The sequence below is a fragment of the Seriola aureovittata genome, chromosome 12, assembly GCF_021018895.1.
Source record: "Seriola aureovittata isolate HTS-2021-v1 ecotype China chromosome 12, ASM2101889v1, whole genome shotgun sequence".
Lineage (NCBI taxonomy): Eukaryota > Metazoa > Chordata > Actinopteri > Carangiformes > Carangidae > Seriola > Seriola aureovittata.
Genome location: NC_079375.1, coordinates 22,185,827 through 22,204,769, shown reverse-complemented (window position 1 = coordinate 22,204,769; position 18,943 = coordinate 22,185,827). Strand labels below are relative to the sequence as shown.

The window sequence follows — 18,943 nt, the reverse complement described above, 5'->3', positions numbered from 1 at the left end:
TCTTGTGACTTTTTTTTTTTTGTGACTGTTTTTTGCCATGTTCCTTAAAGGAAGATTATATACACACCCCTCCAAAAGTATTGGAGCAGTGAGGCCAATTCCTTTATTTTTGCTGTAGACTGAAAACATTTGGGTTTGACACCAAAAGATGAATATGAGACAAGATATTAACATTTCAGCTTTTATTTCCAGGTATTTACATCTGTATCTGATACACAACTTAGAAGATAGCACCTTTTATTTTGAACACACCCATTTTTCATGTCAGCAAAAGTATTGGAACATGTGACTGACAGGTGTGTATTGTTGCCCAGGTGTGTCCTATTACATTGATTATTCAAACAATAAATAGCACTGAATGTTTACGCTCAGTTTCAGGTTTGGATTTTATAGTTTTTATATATAGCATTTATAGTTAGAGGTGTAACTAACATGAAAACCATAGAGCTGTCTATGGGTGAAAAAAAAGCAATTGTGAAGCTGAGAGAAGATGGAAAATCAATTAGAGCCATTGAACAAACATTGGCCATAGCCAGTACAACCATTTGTAATGTCCTGAAGAAAAAATAAACCACTGGTGTACTAAGTAACAGACATCGAACGGGTAGACCGAGGAAAACAGCAGTTGACGACACAAACATTGTGAGAGCTGTAAAGAAAGACCCTAAAACAACTGTTGCTGACATCAGCAACAACCTCCAGAGGGCAGGAGTGAAGGTATCAGAATCTACTGTTTGCAGAAGACTTCATGAACAAAAGAACAGAGGCTAGACCAGAAGATGCAAACCACTCATTAGCAAGAAGAACAAGAAGGCCAGGCTGGAATTGGCCAAAAAAGTACAGAGACGAGCCTCAAAATTCTGGGACAAAGTTTTATGGACTGATGAGACAAAGATTAAAATTTACCTATAAAAAAGTCAAAGTATAGTAAGTCATAAAAAAGTCATGATAAGTCATAAAAATGTCATAGTATAGTAAGGCATAGAAAAAGTCATAGTATAGTAAGGCATAAGAAAGTCATAGTATAGTAAGGCATAAAAATGTCATAGTTCATAAGTCATAAAAAGTCATAGTATAGTAAGTCATAAAAAAGTCATAGTATAGTAAGTCATAAAAATGTCATAGTATAGTAAGTCATAAAAAGTCATAGTATAGTAAGTCATAAAAAAGTCATAGTATAGTAAGTCATAAAAAAGTCATAGTATAGTAAGTCATAAAAATGTCATAGTATAGTAAGTCATAAAAAAGTCATAGTATAGTAAGGCATAAAAAAGTCATGATAAGTTATAGAAAAGTCATAGTATAGTAAGGCATAAAAATGTCATAGTACAGTAAAGCATAAAAAGTCATAGTACAGTAAGGCATAAAAAGTCATAGTATAGTAAGGCATAGAAAAGTCATGATAAGTCAAAGAAAAGTCATAGTATAATAAGGCATAATAAAAGTCATAGTATAGTGAGGCATAAAAAAATCATAGTATAGTAAAGCATAAAAAGTCATAGTATAGTAAGGTATAAAAAAGTCATAGTATAGTAAGGCATAAAAAAAAGTCATAGTATAGTGAGGCATAAAAAAGTCATAGTATATTAAAGCATAAAAAGTCATTGTATAGTAAGGCATAAAAATGTCATAGTTCGTAAGTCATAAAAAGTCACAGTATAGTAAGCCATAAAAAAGTCATAGTATAGTAAGGCATAAAAAAAAGTCATAGTATAGTGAGGCATAAAAAAGTCATAGTATAGTAAAGCATAAAAAGTCATAGTATAGTAAGGCATAAAAAAGTCATAGTATAGTAAGGCATAAAAAGTCATTGTATAGTAAGGCATAAAAAGTCATAGTATAGTAAGCCATAAAAAAGTCATAGTATAGTAAGGCATAAAAAAGTCATAGTATAGTAAGTCATAAAAAAGTCATAGTATAGTAAGTCATAAAAAAAAGTCATAGTATAGTGAGGCATAAAAAAGTCATAGTATAGTAAAGCATAAAAAGTCATAGTATAGTAAGGCTTAAAAATGTCATAGTATAGTAAGTCATAAAAAAGTCATAGTATAGTAAGGCATAAAAAAAAGTCATAGTATAGTGAGGCATAAAAAAGTCATAGTATAGTAAAGCATAAAAAGTCATAGTATAGTAAGGCATAAAAAAGTCATTGTATAGTAAGGCATAAAAAAGTCATTGTATAGTAAGGCATAAAAAAGTCATGATAAGTTATAGAAAAGTCATAGTACAGTAAGGCATAAAAAGTCATAGTATAGTAAGGCATAAAAAAGTCATGATAAGTTATAGAAAAGTCATAGTATAGTAAGGCATAAAAAGTCATTGTATAGTAAGGCATAAAAATGTCATAGTTCGTAAGTCATAAAAAGTCACAGTATAGTAAGCCATAAAAAAGTCATAGTATAGTAAGGCATAAAAAAAAGTCATAGTATAGTGAGGCATAAAAAAGTCATAGTATAGTAAAGCATAAAAAGTCATAGTATAGTAAGGCATAAAAAAGTCATTGTATAGTAAGGCATAAAAAAGTCATTGTATAGTAAGGCATAAAAAAGTCATGATAAGTTATAGAAAAGTCATAGTATAGTAAGCCATAAAAAAGTCATAGTATAGTAAGTCATAAAAAAGTCATAGTACAGTAAGTCATAAAAAAGTCATAGTATAGTAAGGCATAAAAAAGTCATAGTATAGTAAGTCATAAAAAATTCATAGTATAGTAAGGCATAAAAAAGTCATGATAAGTCATAGAAAAGTCATAGTATAGTAAGGCATAAAAAAGTCATAGTATAGTAAAGCATAAAAAGTCATAGTATAGTAAGGCATAAAAAAGTCATGATAAGTCATAATAAAGTCATAGTATAGTAAGTCATAAAAAGGCATAGTATAGTAAGCCATAAAAAAGTCATAGTATAGTAAGTCATAAAAAAGTCATAGTACAGTAAGTCATAAAAAAGTCATAGTATAGTAAGCCATAAAAAAGTCATAGTATAGTAAGTCATAAAAAATTCATAGTATAGTAAGGCATAAAAAAGTCATGATAAGTCATAGAAAAGTCATAGTATAGTAAGGCATAAAAAAGTCATAGTATAGTAAAGCATAAAAAGTCATAGTATAGTAAGGCATAAAAAAGTCATAGTATAGTAAGGCATAAAAAAGTCATAGTACATAAGTCATAAAAAGTCAGTATAGTAAGGCATAAAAATGTCATAGTATAGTAAGTCATAAAAAGGTCATAGTACAGTAAGGCATAAAAAGTCATAGTATAGTAAGGCATAAAAAAGTCATAAGTCAAAAAAAAGTCATAGTATAGTAAGACATAAAAAAGTCATAGTATAGTAAGGCATAAAAAAGTCATAGTATAGTAAAGCATAAAAAGTCATAGTATAGTAAGGCATAAAAAAGTCATGATAAGTCATAGAAAAGTGATAGTATAGTAAGTCATAAAAAGTCATAGTATAGTAAGTCATAAAAATGTCATAGTACAGTAAGTAATAAGAATGTCATAGTATAGTAAGTCATAAGAAAGTCATAGTATAGTAAGTCATAAAAAAGTCATAGTACAGTAAGGCATAAAAAGTCATGATAAGTCATAGAAAAGTCATAGTATAGTAAGGCATAAAAAAAGTCTTAGTACAGTAAGGCATAAAAATTCATGGTAAGTCATAAAAAAAAGTCATAGTACAGTGTGATGAAAATCTGAAAATGAAAAGTTGTCTTTGTATATTTTAATAACAGCTTTGCAAAGGATCAGTGTACAGTCAAAACAGTACAATTACAGACTGATATCGAACAAAGAGTGTACATGAACTCTATAGAAAGAAAGAAGAAGGAGGCATGGTCAAATTGTGTATGTGTAAACAATTAGTAAGGCATATAAATGTCATAGTATATTAAGGCATTGAAAAGTCATAGTATAGTAAGGCATAAAAAGTCATAGTATAAAAAGGCATAAAAACAACATAGTACAGTAAGGATGTGATGGCTACAGCCACACAGGAGAACAACCACAAAGGGTGATATTATTTCAGTCCTAATTCATCTCAATAGTTATCAACACAGGTTCTTTTAATTTGCAGTCAACCACACCGAAACAATATAATTTATAATCTGTTTATTTGCTTTAGCCTTACATTGCTTTATATAGAGCACACATTTTAACACTGTGGGGTTACATAGGCAATTTCCTGTTGTATTAATCATTTGCTTCTTTGTGTTGAGTTATCGTGGTTGTTGGCAGATCCTTTCCTGGTGGAGCAAAAGGCGTCGCTGAAGGATGAGGACTCTTAAATCTGGGAGCCACCTGATTGGGCCAAGCCAACTGTTGATGTCTTATGGGGGAATGGGGGGTCAGGTTTAGTGAGCTTTGCTTAGTATTTAGTTATAATTGGTGTCCATTTTGTTTACTCCTTTGTGTGTTATTTGGTTTGGCTGAGCCAATATATATGTTCTCTCATGTCTTATTGTGTTGGGTCATTTTAAGTTATTATACTGTTGTGGTCTAATGTTCAGTTAAATAAAACCCCTGTTTTTTCAAAACAATTCCTGTGTTCTTGTTGCCTCACTGCTATAGGAAGGCTTATAAAAATCTTATTATAAAGCATAAAAAAGTCATAGTATAGTGACTCATAAAAAAATCATAATATAGTAAGCCATAAAAAGTCATAGTATAATAAGGCATAGAAATGTCAAAAAAAGTCATAGTATAGCAAGACCAAAAAACGTCATAGTATAGTAAGGCAAAAAAAATGCCAAAAAACGTCATAGGATAGTAAGGCATAAAAATGTCAAAAACAACATAGCATAATAAGACATAGAACTTCAAAAAAACGTCTTAGTATAGCAAGACCTAAAAAAGTCATAGTATAGTAAGGCAAAAAAAAAGCCAAAAAACGTCATAGGATAGTAAGGCAAAAAAATTTCAAAAAGCATCATAGTATAATAGGGCATAAAAATGTCAAAAAACGTCATAGTATAATAAGGCATAAAAATGTCAAAAAACGTCATAGGATAGTAAGGCATTAAAATGTCATAAATAATAAGACACAAAAACGTCATAGTATAGTAAGGCAAAAAAATGTCAAAAAATGTCATAGTATAGTAAGGCATAAAAATTTCAAAAAACGTCATAGTATAGTAAGGCATAAAAATGTCATAAAATAATAAGACATAAAAATGTCATAGTATAGTGAGACCTAAAAACGTCATAGGATAGTAAGGCATAAAAATTTCAAAAAACGTCATAGTATAGTAAGGCATAAAAATGTCAAAAACAACATAGCATAATAAGACATAGAACTTCAAAAAAACGTCTTAGTATAGCAAGACCTAAAAAAGTCATAATAAGTCATAGAAAAGTCATAGTATAGTAAGGCAAAAAAAAAACCAAAAAACGTCATAGGATAGTAAGGCAAAAAAATTTCAAAAAGCATCATAGTATAATAGGGCATAAAAATGTCAAAAAACGTCATAGTATAATAAGGCATAAAAATGTCAAAAAACGTCATAGTATAGTAAGGCATTAAAATGTCATAAAATAATAAGACACAAAAACGTCATAGTATAGTAAGGCAAAAAATGTCAAAAAACATCATAGTATAGTAAGGCAAAAAAATGTCAAAAAAATGTCATAGTATAGTAAGGCATAAAAATGTCAAAAAACGTCATAGTATAGTAAGGCATAAAAATGTCATAAAATAATAAGACATAAAAATGTCATAGTATAGTAAGGCAAAAAAATGTCAAAAAACGATATAGTATAGCAGGGCATAAAAATGTCAAAAAACGTCATAGTATAGTAAGGCATAAAAATGTCATAAAATAATAAGACACAAAAACATCATAGTATAGTAAGGCAAAAAAATGTCAAAAAACGATATAGTATAGCAGGGCATAAAAATGTCAAAAATGTCATAGTATAGTGAGACCTAAAAACGTCATAGTATAGTATGGCAAAAAAAAGTCAAAAAACGTCATAGTATAGTAGGGCATAAAAATGTCAAAAAACGTCATAGTATAGTAAGGCATAAAAATGTCATAAAATAATAAGACACAAAAACGCCATAGTATAGTAAGGCATAAAAATGCCAAAAAACGATATAGAATAATAAGGCATAGAATTTCAAAAAAACATCATAGTATAGCAAGACCTAAAAACGTCATAGTATAGTAAGGCAAAAAAAAAAGTAAAAAAAACGTCATAGTATTGTAGGGCATAAAAATGTCAAAAAACGTCATAGTATAATAAGGCATAGAAATGTCAAAAAAAAGGCATAGTATAGCAAGACCAAAAAACGTCATAGTATAGTAAGACATAGAACTTCAAAAAACGTCTTAGTAAAGCAAGACCTAAAAACGTCATAGTATAGTAAGGCAAAAAAAAAGCCAAAAAACGTCATAGGATAGTTAGGCATGAAAATGTCATAAAATAATGAGACACAAAAACGTCATAGTATAGTAAGGCAAAAAATGTCAAAAAAACGTCATAGTATAGTAAGGCAAAAAATGTCAAAAAACATCATAGTATAGTAAGGCAAAAAAATGTCAAAAAACGTCATAGTATAGTAAGGCATAAAAATGTCAAAAAACGTCATAGTATAGTAAGGCATAGAAATGTCAAAAAAATGTCATAGTATAGATAGACCTAAAAACATCATAGTATAGTAAGGCAAAAAAATGTCAAAAAACGCTATAGTATAGCAGGGCATAAAAATTTCAAAAAACGTCATAGTATAGTAAGGCAAAAAAATGTCAAAAAACTATATAGTATAGCAGGGCATAAAAATGTCAAAAAACATCATAGTATAGTAAGGCATAAAAATGTCATAAAATAATTAGACACAAAAACGTCATAGTATAGTAAGGCATAAAAATGTCAAAAAACTTCATAGAATAATAAGGCATAGAACTTATAAAAAAGTCATAGTATAGCAAGACCTAAAAACGTCATAGTATAGTAAGGCAAAAAAAAAGTTAAAAAAGCATCATAGTATTGTAGGGCATAAAAATGTCAAAAAACGTCATAGTATAGTAAGTCATTGAAATGTCAAAAAAACATCATAGTATAGTAAGGCAAAAAAATGTCAAAAAACATCATAGTATAATAAGGCATAGAAATGTCAAAAAAACGTCTTAGTATAGTAAGGCATAAAAATGTCAAAAAACGTCATAGTATAGTAAGTCATTGAAATGTCAAAAAAACATCATAGTATAGTAAGGCAAAAAAATGTCAAAAAACATCATAGTATAATAAGGCATAGAAATGTCAAAAAAATGTCATAGTATAGTAAGGCAAAAAATGTCAAAAAACATCATAGTATAGTAAGGCAAAGAAATGTCAAAAAACGATATAGTATAACAGGGCATAAAAATGTCAAAAAACATCATAGTATAGTAAGGCATAAAAATGTCATAAAATAATTAGACACAAAAACGTCATAGTATAGTAAGGCATAAAAATGTCAAAAAACTTCATAGAATAATAAGGCATAGAACTTATAAAAAAGTCATAGTATAGCAAGACCTAAAAACGTCATAGTATAGTAAGGCAAAAAAAAAGTAAAAAAAACATCATAGTATTGTAGGGTATAAAAATGTCAAAAAACGTCATAGTATAGTAAGTCATTGAAATGTCAAAAAAACATCATAGTATAGTAGGGCATAAAAATGTCAAAAAACGTCATAGTATAATAAGGCATAGAACTTCAAAAAACGTCTTAGTATAGCAAGACCTAAAAATGTCATAGTATAGTAAGGCAAAAAAAATGCCAAAAAACGTCATAGGATAGTTAGGCATAAAAATGTCATAAAATAATAAGACTTAAAAATGTCATACTATAGTAAGACCTAAAAACGTCATAGTATAGTAGGGCATAAAAATGTCAAAAAATGTCATAAAATAATTAGACACAAAAACGTCAAAGTATAGTAAGGCAAAAAAAAGTTTAAAAAAAATGTCATAGAATTTTAAGGCATAGAACTTCAAAAAAACTTCATAGTATAGCAAGACCTAAAAACGTCACAGTATAGTAAGGCTAAAAAAGGCAAAAAACGTCATACTATAATAAGGCAATAAAATGTCATAAAATAATAAGACACAAAAATGTCATAGTATAGTAAGGCAAAAAAATTTCAAAAAAATTCATAGTATAGTAAGACATAAAAACGTCATAGTATAGTAAGGCATAAAAATGTCATAGTATAGTAAAGCAAAAAAAATGTCAAAAAACGTCATAGGATAGTTAGGCATAAAAATGTCATAGTATAGTAAAGTAAAAACATTTCTAAAAAATTCATAGTATATTGAGGCATAAAAACGTCTTGGTATAGTAAGGCATAAAAACTTCATAGTATAGTAAAGCAAAAAAAAATTCTAAAAACATCATAGTATATTAAGGCATAAAAACGTCTTGGTATAGTAAGGCAAAAAAAAAGTCAATACACATAGTATAGTAGGGCATAAAAATGTCAAAAAAACGTCATAGTATAGCAAGGCAAAAAAAATGTCAAAAAACTATATAGTATAGTAGGGTATAAAAATGTCAAAAAACGTCATAGTATAGTAAGGCAAAAAAATGTCAAAAAACTATATAGTATAGCAGGGCATAAAAATGTCAAAAAACAATATAGTATAGCAGGGTATAAAAATTTCAAAAAACGTCATAGTATAGTAAAGCACAAAAATGTCAAAAAATGTTGTAGTATAATAAAGCATAGAAATGTAAAAAAAACCGTCATATTATAGCAAGACCTAAAAACGTCATAGTATAGTAAGGCAAAAAAATTTCTGAAAACATCATAGGATAGTAAGGCATAAAAAGTCATAGCAAGTCATAGAAAAGTCATAGTTTAGAGAGGCATAAAAATGTCTTAGTATAGTAAGGCAAAAAAAAAAGTCAAAAAAACGCCATAGTATAGTAAAGCAAAAAAAATTCAAAAAAATTCATAGTATAGATAGTAAGGCATAAAATTTCATAAAATAATAAGACACAAAAACATCATAGTATAGTAAGGCACAAAAATGTCTGTCAAGTTATGTGTGATGTTTACTTGTGTTGTCCCCTAACTTGAAAAGGTCCAATTGTTTGCACAGTTTCACTGTGACTTCACCTCAATGATCAGACACAAACTTTCTTTATCCTTTTATTTTTTATTCAGGATCTGTTTTGTCACATTGGTTTAGTTTAGATTAGGTGAAAAACCTTCAAAAAGTAGAAACAATAGGCAGTTATTACATACTGCAGTACAATATACAAACAAAACATTCTTACAAAATGATAGCCTATGTAACAACCAACTAAATCATCAAACAATAAATTATCAACAATCAATCAATTGATTTTCAAAGATATCAAACAAAGAGAAACATAGGCCTACAATAAACAATGAACAATCAATCATTTCCCACCAGCAGTCGCTCTGGAGTTTTGCAAGCAGTTGGTATAGCAAAGCACACTGTAGCAGGCAAGTCTCTCCTACAACAGTGTTTGTTGGAATGAATTTCTCTCTGGAGCTGCCTGACTAAAAAGGGTGGTGAGGACTTGAGATGAGGTGATTTGTGATTGTCCTCAGCTGGTAGCAATTGACTACCTGCAATAAGTAGTTCTTCCTCTGGGTGAGAAAATGTGTGGCTTTGCCATGTTGTGACTGTGGGAGAAATGGGGCTTTTTCTTCTGTGATTTGGTTTTCAGTGCAAACAACAACACAATGTCATAGTAAGTCATAGAAAAGTCATAATTTAGTAAGGCATAAAAGTGATCGTATAGTAAGACACACAAATGTCATAAAATAATAAGACACAAAAATGTCATAAAATAATAAGACACAAGCACGTCATAGTATAGTAAGGCAAAAAAAAGTCATAAAATAAAAAGACACAAAAACGTCATGGTATGGTAAGGCAAAAAAATGTCAAAAAAACATCATAGTATAGTAAGGCATAGAAATGTCATAGTATAGCAAGACCTTAAAACGTCATAGTATAGCAAGACCTAAAAACATCATAGTATAGCAAGACCTAAAAACATCATAGTATAGTAAGGCATAAAAAGTCATTGTATAGTAAGACATAAAAATGTCATAAAATAAAAAGACACAAAAATGTCATAGTATAGCAAGGCAAAAAAATGTCATAAAATATCATATTACAATAAGGCATAGAAATGTCAAAAAAAACATCATTGTATAGCAAGACCTAAAAACGTCATAGTATAGTAGGGCAAAAAAATTTCGTAAAATAATAAGACACAAAAAAAATTCATAGTATAGTAAGACATAAAAAACAATTCGATACCACACACACTTTAATTGCTTCAGAATCTGTTTATTTGCTTTAGCCTTACATTGCTTTATATAGAGCACACATTTCAACACTGTAGGGTTACATAGGCAATTTTCTGTTGTTTTAATCATTTGCTTCTTTGTGTTGAGTTATCGCGGTTGTTGGCAGATCGTTTCCTGTTGGAGCAAAAGGCGTGGCTGAAGGATGAGGATTCTTAAATCTGGGAGCCACCTGATTGGGCCAAGCCAACTGTTGATGCCTTATGGGGGAATGGGGGGTCAGGTTTAGTGAGCTTTGCTTGTTTTATAATGTTCATTTAAATAAAACCCCTGTTTTTTCAAAACATTCCTGTGTTCTTGTTGCCTCACTGCTTGGTCCCTAACAAAGGCATAAAAGGTCATAGAATAATAAGTCATAAAACGTCATAGTGTAGTAAGGCCTATAAAAGTCTACGTATTATAAGGCTTAAAAATTAAAAAAAAAAAAAAAGTCAGAATAGTAAGGCTTTAAAACTTCATAGTATAGTAAAGGATAAGAAGTCATGGTAATTCATAAAAAATGTCATAGTATATTATGGTATAAAAATTTCATAGTATATTAAGGCATTAGTTGCCAGTAAATCTAACGTGCACGTCTTTGGATTTTGGGAAGTCGCCATGGTACTTGGAGAGAATCCACGCAGGCAGGAGAACATGAAAACTCCATGCAAGCTTCAATTGGGCCCCCAGGCCCAGGGTTGGTACCCAGAACCTTCTCACTGTGAGGTGACAGTTCTAACCACTGTACCACCGCACTACCGTGGCATAATATCGCATACGAAGGTATAAGTCATAGTATTCATGATGACATTTTCATGGCATTTTTCAACAGAAATTAAACTCATTCTTTGATATATCCACCATTTTTGGTTTACTCCTTCTAGCAACCTCACTGCTAGCCTACAAAAGACAGAAGCCAGGGTTAGCTTGCTAGTTAACACTAGCTAACATGGTTAAATAACATCAGTTGACATTTTCCTGATGATGTTAAGTATCCACTGTGATATTCTCAAATTACTTGAGCCTTCAGATAGCCCCCACCCTTTCAGTCACTCAAATTCTAGCATGCCTAAATCGGTTGTCTTGGAGACTTAGCCTTTTGGAGGGACATTGGAATTATCTAATATTACTTCACTCCAAACATAGTGCAAACAAGTTCACTCAAATATTGGTAGGGAGAATTCTGTCCTCCCAAAATATTGGAAGGGACATGTCCTGTTCACATGCAAACCTACACCCTTGGACGACACGGTTGTTTTTCCTGTCAAAGTGTTAAAACTGTCTATCATTCATTAAAAGAGCTTCAACATTGAGGTTTATGTATTTTTAAAAAAATATATTATTATATATAAATTATATTGTCTCACAGTGCAATCATAGCCCCATATTGATTTCCCTCTTATGAACACTTTGTATAAAAATACTGTATATTGCACACTTATATTGATGTTGAAATAAACATCTACAATCAAAGGAAATACCAGTTAAGTAAACATAATATACACGCCCCTCCAAAAGTATTGGAGCAGTGAGGCCAATTCCTTTATTCTTGCTGTAGACTGAAAACATTTGGGGTTGACATCAAAAGATGAATATGACACAAGAGATCAACATTTCAGCTTTTATTTCCAGGTATTTACATCTGGATCTGATACACAACTTAGAAGATAGCACCTTTTGTTTGAACACACCCATTTTTCAAGTGAGAAAAAGTATAGGAACAAGTGACTGACACTGATTATTCAAAAAATAAATAGCGCTGAATGTCTACGCTAAGTTTCAGAATTGGGTTTTGCCTGTGCAGATTGCATTTATAGTTAGAGCTGTAACCAACATGAAAACCAGAGAGCTGTCTATGGGTGAAGCTGAGAGAAGATGGAAAATCAATCAGAGCCATTGAACAAACCATAGCCATAGCCAGTACAACCATTTGGAATGTCCTGAAGAAAAAATAAACCACTGGTGTACTAAGTAATAGACGTCGAACGGGTAGACCAAGGAAAACAGCAGTTGACGACAGAAACATTGTGAGAGCTGTAAAGAAAGACCCTAAAACAACTGTTGGTGACATCAGCAACAACCTCCAGAGGGCAGGAGTGAAGGTATCAGAATCTACTGTTCGCAGAAGACTTCATGAACAAAAGAACAGAGGCTACACCAGAAGATGCAAACCACTCATTAGCAAGAAGAATAGGAAGGCCAGGGTGGAATTTCCCAAAAAGTACAGAGACGAGCCTCAGAAATTGTGGGACAAAGTTTTATGGGCTGATGAGACAAAAATTAACCTTCACCAAAGTGATGGAAAGGCTAAAGTTTGGAGAAAGAAAGGATCTGCTCATGATCCCAAACATACAAGCTCGTCTGTGAAACACGGTGAAGGTACTGTCATGGCTTGGGCTTGCATGGCTTCTTCTGGAACTGGCTCATTAAGCTTCAGTGATGATGTAACACATGATGGCAGCAGCAAAATGAACTCAGAAGTCTACAGAAACATTTTGTCTGCCAATTTAAAGAAAGATGCAACCAAACTGATTGGGAGATCCTTCATCATGCACTCAAAACACACTGCAAAAACAACAAAGGAGTTCATCAGGGGCAAGAAGTGGAAGGTTTTCGATTGGCCAAGTCAATCTCCAGACTCAAACCCTATAGCGCATTTTACCTGCTAAAGAGGAGACTGAAGGGAGTAACCCCCCAAAACAAACAACAACTGAAAGAGGCTGCGGTGAAAGCCTGGAAAAGCATCACAGAAGAAGAATACAAAAGTTTGGTGATGTCAACGGGTCACAGGCCTGATGCAGTTATTGCACGCAAAGGATTTGCAACTACATATTAAGTCTTACACACTTTAATCTATTTTAAGTCTATCTGTTCCAATACTCTTGCTCACCTAAGAATTTGGTGTTCCGTTACAAATAATGCTATCTTCTAAGTTGTGTATCAGATCCAGATGTAAATACCTGGAAATAAAAGCTGAAATGTTGATCTCTTGTCTCATATTCATCTTTTGATGTCAAACCCAAATGTTTTCAGTCTACAGCAAAAATAAAGGAATTGGCCTCACTGCTCCAATACTTTTGGAGGGGAGTGTACAAACCATAAAAGAATCTCCAATACAAAAATATACCTGAGGCAGCTCAGCTTATAGCTTTGACTTCGTTTGGTCTTTTCTCTTAGATTCCTCTGCTTTCAGAGAAAGCCACTGGACCTAAGGCAGTCTGGATGCAGTTGCAGCTGAATTGTGAATCCAGAGATTCAGAAAGCTTTGACAATAGAGGCTCTGCTGAGTGGATCAACACGGTAAAGCCCCAAACCCAGACACACTGGCTGAGTCAGTTTAGCCTTGAACTCATGCAGCTTGGTGATGGTGGACTCCACAGCGCTGAATGTGATGTTGCCTTTCTCAAAATTAACCATCACTGCTATTCGGCTGCTCTGCAGGGTTACAGGGAGAACTGTTTTCCCACCATTATGGTAAGCAGACAGCTTGCCTTTGCCGTTGTGTGTTAGGCTCCAGGACTCTCGATTGTTTCCAAAGGCACTGTTGTACTTGCTTTTGCGTTCGATGCTCTTGTAAGACACAGCGATGTCCCAGTACCCCTCAGCCTGCACCTCCCAGATGTGGGTCCCAGAGGAGAAGCACCGGGCTGAGAGGATCTGCGGAGCTTCATCAAAGCGATTGAAACTGTTGGGATAACCCAGCTTGCCTTTCACTCTCTCCACTGTTTGGAAGTCAGCAGAGACTCCCAGGAAAGGACTGACAGTGTCCACGTCCAGCATGAGAAATCCTGAGAGACAGACAGACCATTTAGGTTTACATACACCATTTTGATGCTACTCCAATTTATAATACATGAGCAAAATACAAGTAGTTATTGGCATGAATATCATTTTCTGGGTTTTGAGGACTTCAGTAATAGATGTGATGTTTATGCAACGCGCTTCCCTGAGATCCTGCATGTGTCATTTTACTTACATGTATTTTCCTTGAGTTTTTGGTTGATGACATCTTTCAGTGGAGCAAATATAAACCTTGTGCAACGCATAAGATTTCATTCACAACAGTGTCAGAGAGTATTTCCATATGCATTATACTGTAAAAGTCTAACTAACATGCCAAACTCAAGGGGTTTTGCAGCTACAGCCTTGGTCTGGTATGGCCACTATCGTATGGCAGCTAATGTGAGCTAATTAGATATTTCTTTGTAGTTAATAATATTTAGCCAGTTTGTTGACTTCATGACTTATCCTTTACTTCTGCTGTTAGTTTTTCATATTTATCATTATCTTTGTTTGTTGTTTAGTAAGTTACACAGTATCACTTTAAAACCATAAACCTCTCTATTTGTGTGTTATATAGATTATATATTATATATATTATAGATATAGATTCTGGTTTCAGGAACCAGGATAGCCCCTCATTCCAGTTTAGAGACACGAGGATACGTCAGGAGAATGGCGTTATCTGATAGATTCTCTGATGTGTAAACATCTCATAGAGGTTTCTGATCATTCTCAGTCATGCTTTCAGGTGCCTCAACTCAAATTATATAGTAGCCAGTAAAGGACAAAAAAGGATGATTAAAAATGTAACGATGGTCAACATGCTGAAATAAAAGTGGGAGTCTCACAATGGTGATGCAGATTAAAGTTTTTATTGCTTTTATCGGTCTCATATTCTTTTACTGATGATGAGATGGAGAAACTAAATCCAGAGTTGTACATGCAAGAGTGTCCAAGTAGCCAGAGAACCAAAACAAGTTCATCCTCAACTATTGGGGCAACTTAGTTGTCTCTACCCAGCATTTTAAAATCTTTATTTATAGTATTTCCATCAGGCTTGTTAGTGTACTCCAGCACAGACATTTCCATTCAGACGCCTTGTTTTCAACACATCAGTCTTTCGTACCTTTATCTTCTGTTTCTGGAGGTGTGTAGCTCTTCAATGGATGCTCAACCAAGAGTTCTATGTAGGGATTAAAAAAATTATATGGATGAATATTTATTGGAAAACAACACAGAATGTTTATGCAAGTTGGATGACTTAATAATGAAGTAGAGCATGAGATCAGAAAGCACAGCTGTTGACTGATTCTAGTTCAATCCCTGTGATTTGAAATGATATCACGTGTCTTTAAATAAGTTTTTGGAAACATTAAATACAAGTTCTCAACCTTTCGTTTATTTTTGTCCACCCCCAATGATTTCTTATGTATTAGCATTAATCTTATAAGTTTTGTTGTTGTCACATAAGAGGCAACAGAAATTTGACTTCTTACCTGCAATGGTGGAGTAGATATGATGCACACGGTTCTGCTGCTTGTCCAGTGATTCTCTTAGTGTCTGATTTTCCACAGAGTAGTTATAGGCTGTTTGGAAACAAAGACAGACATCACTGAGTGCAAATTCTCACACACAACAAACACATGTATATTATGGCGTTTTTATAAGCTGATTCCAAGTTAAGGATATAATTCTCTTACCATAATACAGAACGATGAACCACATACAGAGCAGCACCACTGTGACGCTGTTGAGGCACGAGTCAGCAGGGTTCACTTTAAGTTTCTGTCAGAAGGAAAATACATACAAGATATGAAAAGGGACAAATGCAAACCCTTCAAAATCACAGATATTGAGAATTTAGTAAATAGGGCTCACCTCACGTTGGATGTCATCTTTCAGTTTTCTTACAGAGTCAGTGGATTCTGTGATTTGCTCCTTGAGCACCGTGAAGCGCTGGTCCATGTACTCCTGTTGAATCCACACAGTATTACCTTTAACGGCCCCTTCACATCCAATTTTACCCTTTCATTTTCCCTTAATGAGCCTTAATTTGAAAAATCATCATAAACTACCTCAGGCAGCATCATATTCTGCATTAGCCTGTTCCAGGTCTTCAGTAAAGCTTTATGTTTCTACTGATTTAGATAATAAAACCATGACTCCATGTTTGCACTGTTCATTAAAATCATTTCTTTAAGATATATTTGAAAATTGTGGGACTTGTACTAGAACGTAAAACAAAATTGTGTGGGTTTGCTCAAAGTTTTCTGCACATTACAGAGGTTAAGAATAAATGAAGAATGAATGAGGCGGGGCGGGGCGGGGAACTGAAAGTCAGATTTATAGAATCTCAGGGACTTGAAAATCCTGTTTTTCCACAGCACAGACGGGACTTTCTCTCCTCAGTGTGGTTAATTTCACTCTATTCACTAGAAACTGTTGATCGCACCACCTTCTTTTGTAAAGGATAAGATTTTTCTTGTGTAATATGGTGTGAAGGAGATTTATTCAAACTCACAGTCAGCTGTCTCCGCAGGACAGTGGAGGCCTCACTGGCGAGGTTGTGCTGCTTTCTCTCCAGGGCGCACATGTTGCAAATGTAGCGCCTGGACGTGTTGCAGTAGTACCTCAGCACCTCATCCTCGTGCTGTGGGCATTTCCTCGCCTGGAGGTCACCCAGAGGCCTGACCACGGGGTGTCCCGTGAACACTGGAAGCTCCTGGTGGTCCTTGACATGCTCTTTGCACATAGACACCTCACACTTCAGACACGTTTTTATAGCCAAGGTTTTTTTCTCTGGGCAGCAGTCGCAGTACACAACTTTTGTCTGCTCCTCCTGCTTATAACAATCAAATGCAGAGATGTGGAAAAAAGTGTGTCAGGCATTTCTAAAGTTTTTTTTTTTTACTTCTAAGTGTATTTTTGTGGGTGACAGTATGAAAAAAGGTTTATAGCAGGTACCCTCCTCCTCCTGTTCTCCCTGAAGTTTTCTGCGATGTTAGCCAGCGCGTAGCTCTTCTGTACCTCGACAATCTGTCCAAAAAAAGACCTACAGTCGGGGCAGCGGAAGGGAAGGTCTGAGGAGTGATCCATCAAGTTTTCCAGACAGCCCATACACATGCTGTGACCACAGGGCAGCTGCCGAGGATCCTTGAAGATGTCGTGGCACACTGTGCACATTAACATTTCCTCGAGTTGGGTTTTCTCTGTATCTTCCATTCTTGATCCCTGTTCTTCAAAGAGTACATGAGGACAAAAACAGCCGACAGGAAGGAGTTAACTGCAGAGCTGCTGTCTTTAATAAACACGTCTTACTTCGTTTGTTTTTGAATAACTCATGAGTGCAAGTTCATGGGTGCAGCAATCAGTAAAATGAATCCTACCTTCAAAGTTAAAGGTAAGTCAAGGCCTCAGTGTTGTTTGTCTTCTGTCGTCCGTAAACACATCGCTAAAAGTGAAAGCACCGCTGAGTTTACGTTTGTACTTCCTGGTGGGCGGGGCGTAAGAGGAGGAGGGTTAGGAGCCTCTAAAAATGACCTACCAATTTAAAAGTTGAATACAGGATTAAATTATCAAAATACTATTATTAGATATCACAAAATTGGTAATATTCTTTATAATTGCTATTTTTTATTTAAAGAGAATGAGTAAAAGAAAACACCCACCTGTTTACAGTTATTTTGGCTGATAATTTAGACTATTCAAACACAGGTGTAGTTTTTCACATTAATAAGGATTCAATAAGTGTCCTGCTATTTGTGCATGTAATTCCTATATGATAAATGCAAACACAAATATATAAAATACAGAATTTATTTTTCTTCTCTGCCTCACCGTGATGTTAAACCGGTTGACATATTTAAACATAAACACCTTACCGAGTTGCAAACTTTACTCTAAAATCGCACCCCTTTGTCTCCAAGTTATTAGTCAGCAATAAAGTAAAGTAAAACGTATTTACCTATTCACTCTTTCCAACTTTCTGACGTACATCGTATTTAAACGTTGTAAACGTCCGCACTGAAATCTCATCATCATGACATTCAGACGTTGTCTATGTTTCCGTGGTTACAGGGCTAACAGGAAATGCTACGCCAATTTAGCATCAATTTCTATGACGTACATTCACCTAAAATGTAAATATTAAGTGAGAAAAGGAGGTATAAGTACAGGTACGTGTATTACGGTAAATGTTACTAGAGCATATGAAAATAAAAAAGCCTGCAGCATGTCTGGCTAAGACATTTAGTGACCCTATAGAGATTAGCTCAACCGTGCCTGTTATTTGACTGATAAGGCGGCAAACTATCTAGAAAGGCGCTTCCATAAACGGTTCGTGAACTATAAAAATGTATCTGGCTTGTAGAAAAATATAATTAAATAAATTCACTAATGCTCATGGGTTTCTTATTTCCTAATGAGCCATTCGGTCTGCAGTTATAAATGTTAATCAGTATTTAACATAGGATAATAACCTTCAGCTCTGTAGTTACACATTAGGTCATAAATAAAGCAGACACTGAGTTTCTCACTTTCAAAATAACAAATTGTCTGCAGATGTCCAGTGGCTGTTCTCCAAAGGGTCAGAGGTCATTCTGTCCATTCACTGTTTTCTGGTGAAGGTAACAGCTAAAAAGACAAAGCAAGTGTCATTTTGGAGAAGGATAAACAGCATTCAAAGCGATTTTTCATAACCTGGCAACCCAAAAGTAGTTCTTCTTAATGACTTAAAAGTGATCTATAAAGCATTACAAAATATCTTAAGAACCATCAATTAAGAGTGAAAGTTTAAAAAGGGTGCTTTATTAGAAAGCATCCTTCCTCATTGTAATTATAGTGTGTATTAATG

At 33.6% G+C, this 18,943-nt stretch overlaps 1 protein-coding gene across 4 annotated transcripts; it reads right to left on the bottom strand.

The window, feature by feature from the left end:
• Positions 1-11,970: 11,970 nt before the first annotated feature.
• On the bottom strand, positions 11,971-18,463 carry LOC130178318 (E3 ubiquitin/ISG15 ligase TRIM25-like). 4 transcript variants are annotated; one of them, XM_056390429.1, is made up of 9 exons: positions 17,760-18,463; positions 17,478-17,581; positions 17,056-17,327; positions 16,613-16,930; positions 15,970-16,062; positions 15,792-15,876; positions 15,588-15,677; positions 15,218-15,274; positions 11,971-14,096 (listed from the first exon to the last, which is right to left on the bottom strand). In XM_056390429.1, the coding sequence occupies exons 3-9, from the start codon at positions 17,311-17,313 to the stop codon at positions 13,564-13,566; spliced, it is 1,434 nt and encodes a 477-aa protein (XP_056246404.1). In that variant the 5' UTR covers positions 17,314-17,327; positions 17,478-17,581; positions 17,760-18,463; the 3' UTR covers positions 11,971-13,563. The 4 variants fall into 4 exon arrangements, with proteins under 4 accessions (XP_056246404.1, XP_056246402.1, XP_056246406.1 ...); XM_056390427.1 differs by having other exon boundaries at positions 17,478-17,631; positions 18,056-18,463; XM_056390431.1 differs by having other exon boundaries at positions 17,056-17,322; positions 17,478-17,631; positions 18,056-18,463.
• Positions 18,464-18,943: the final 480 nt, after the last annotated feature.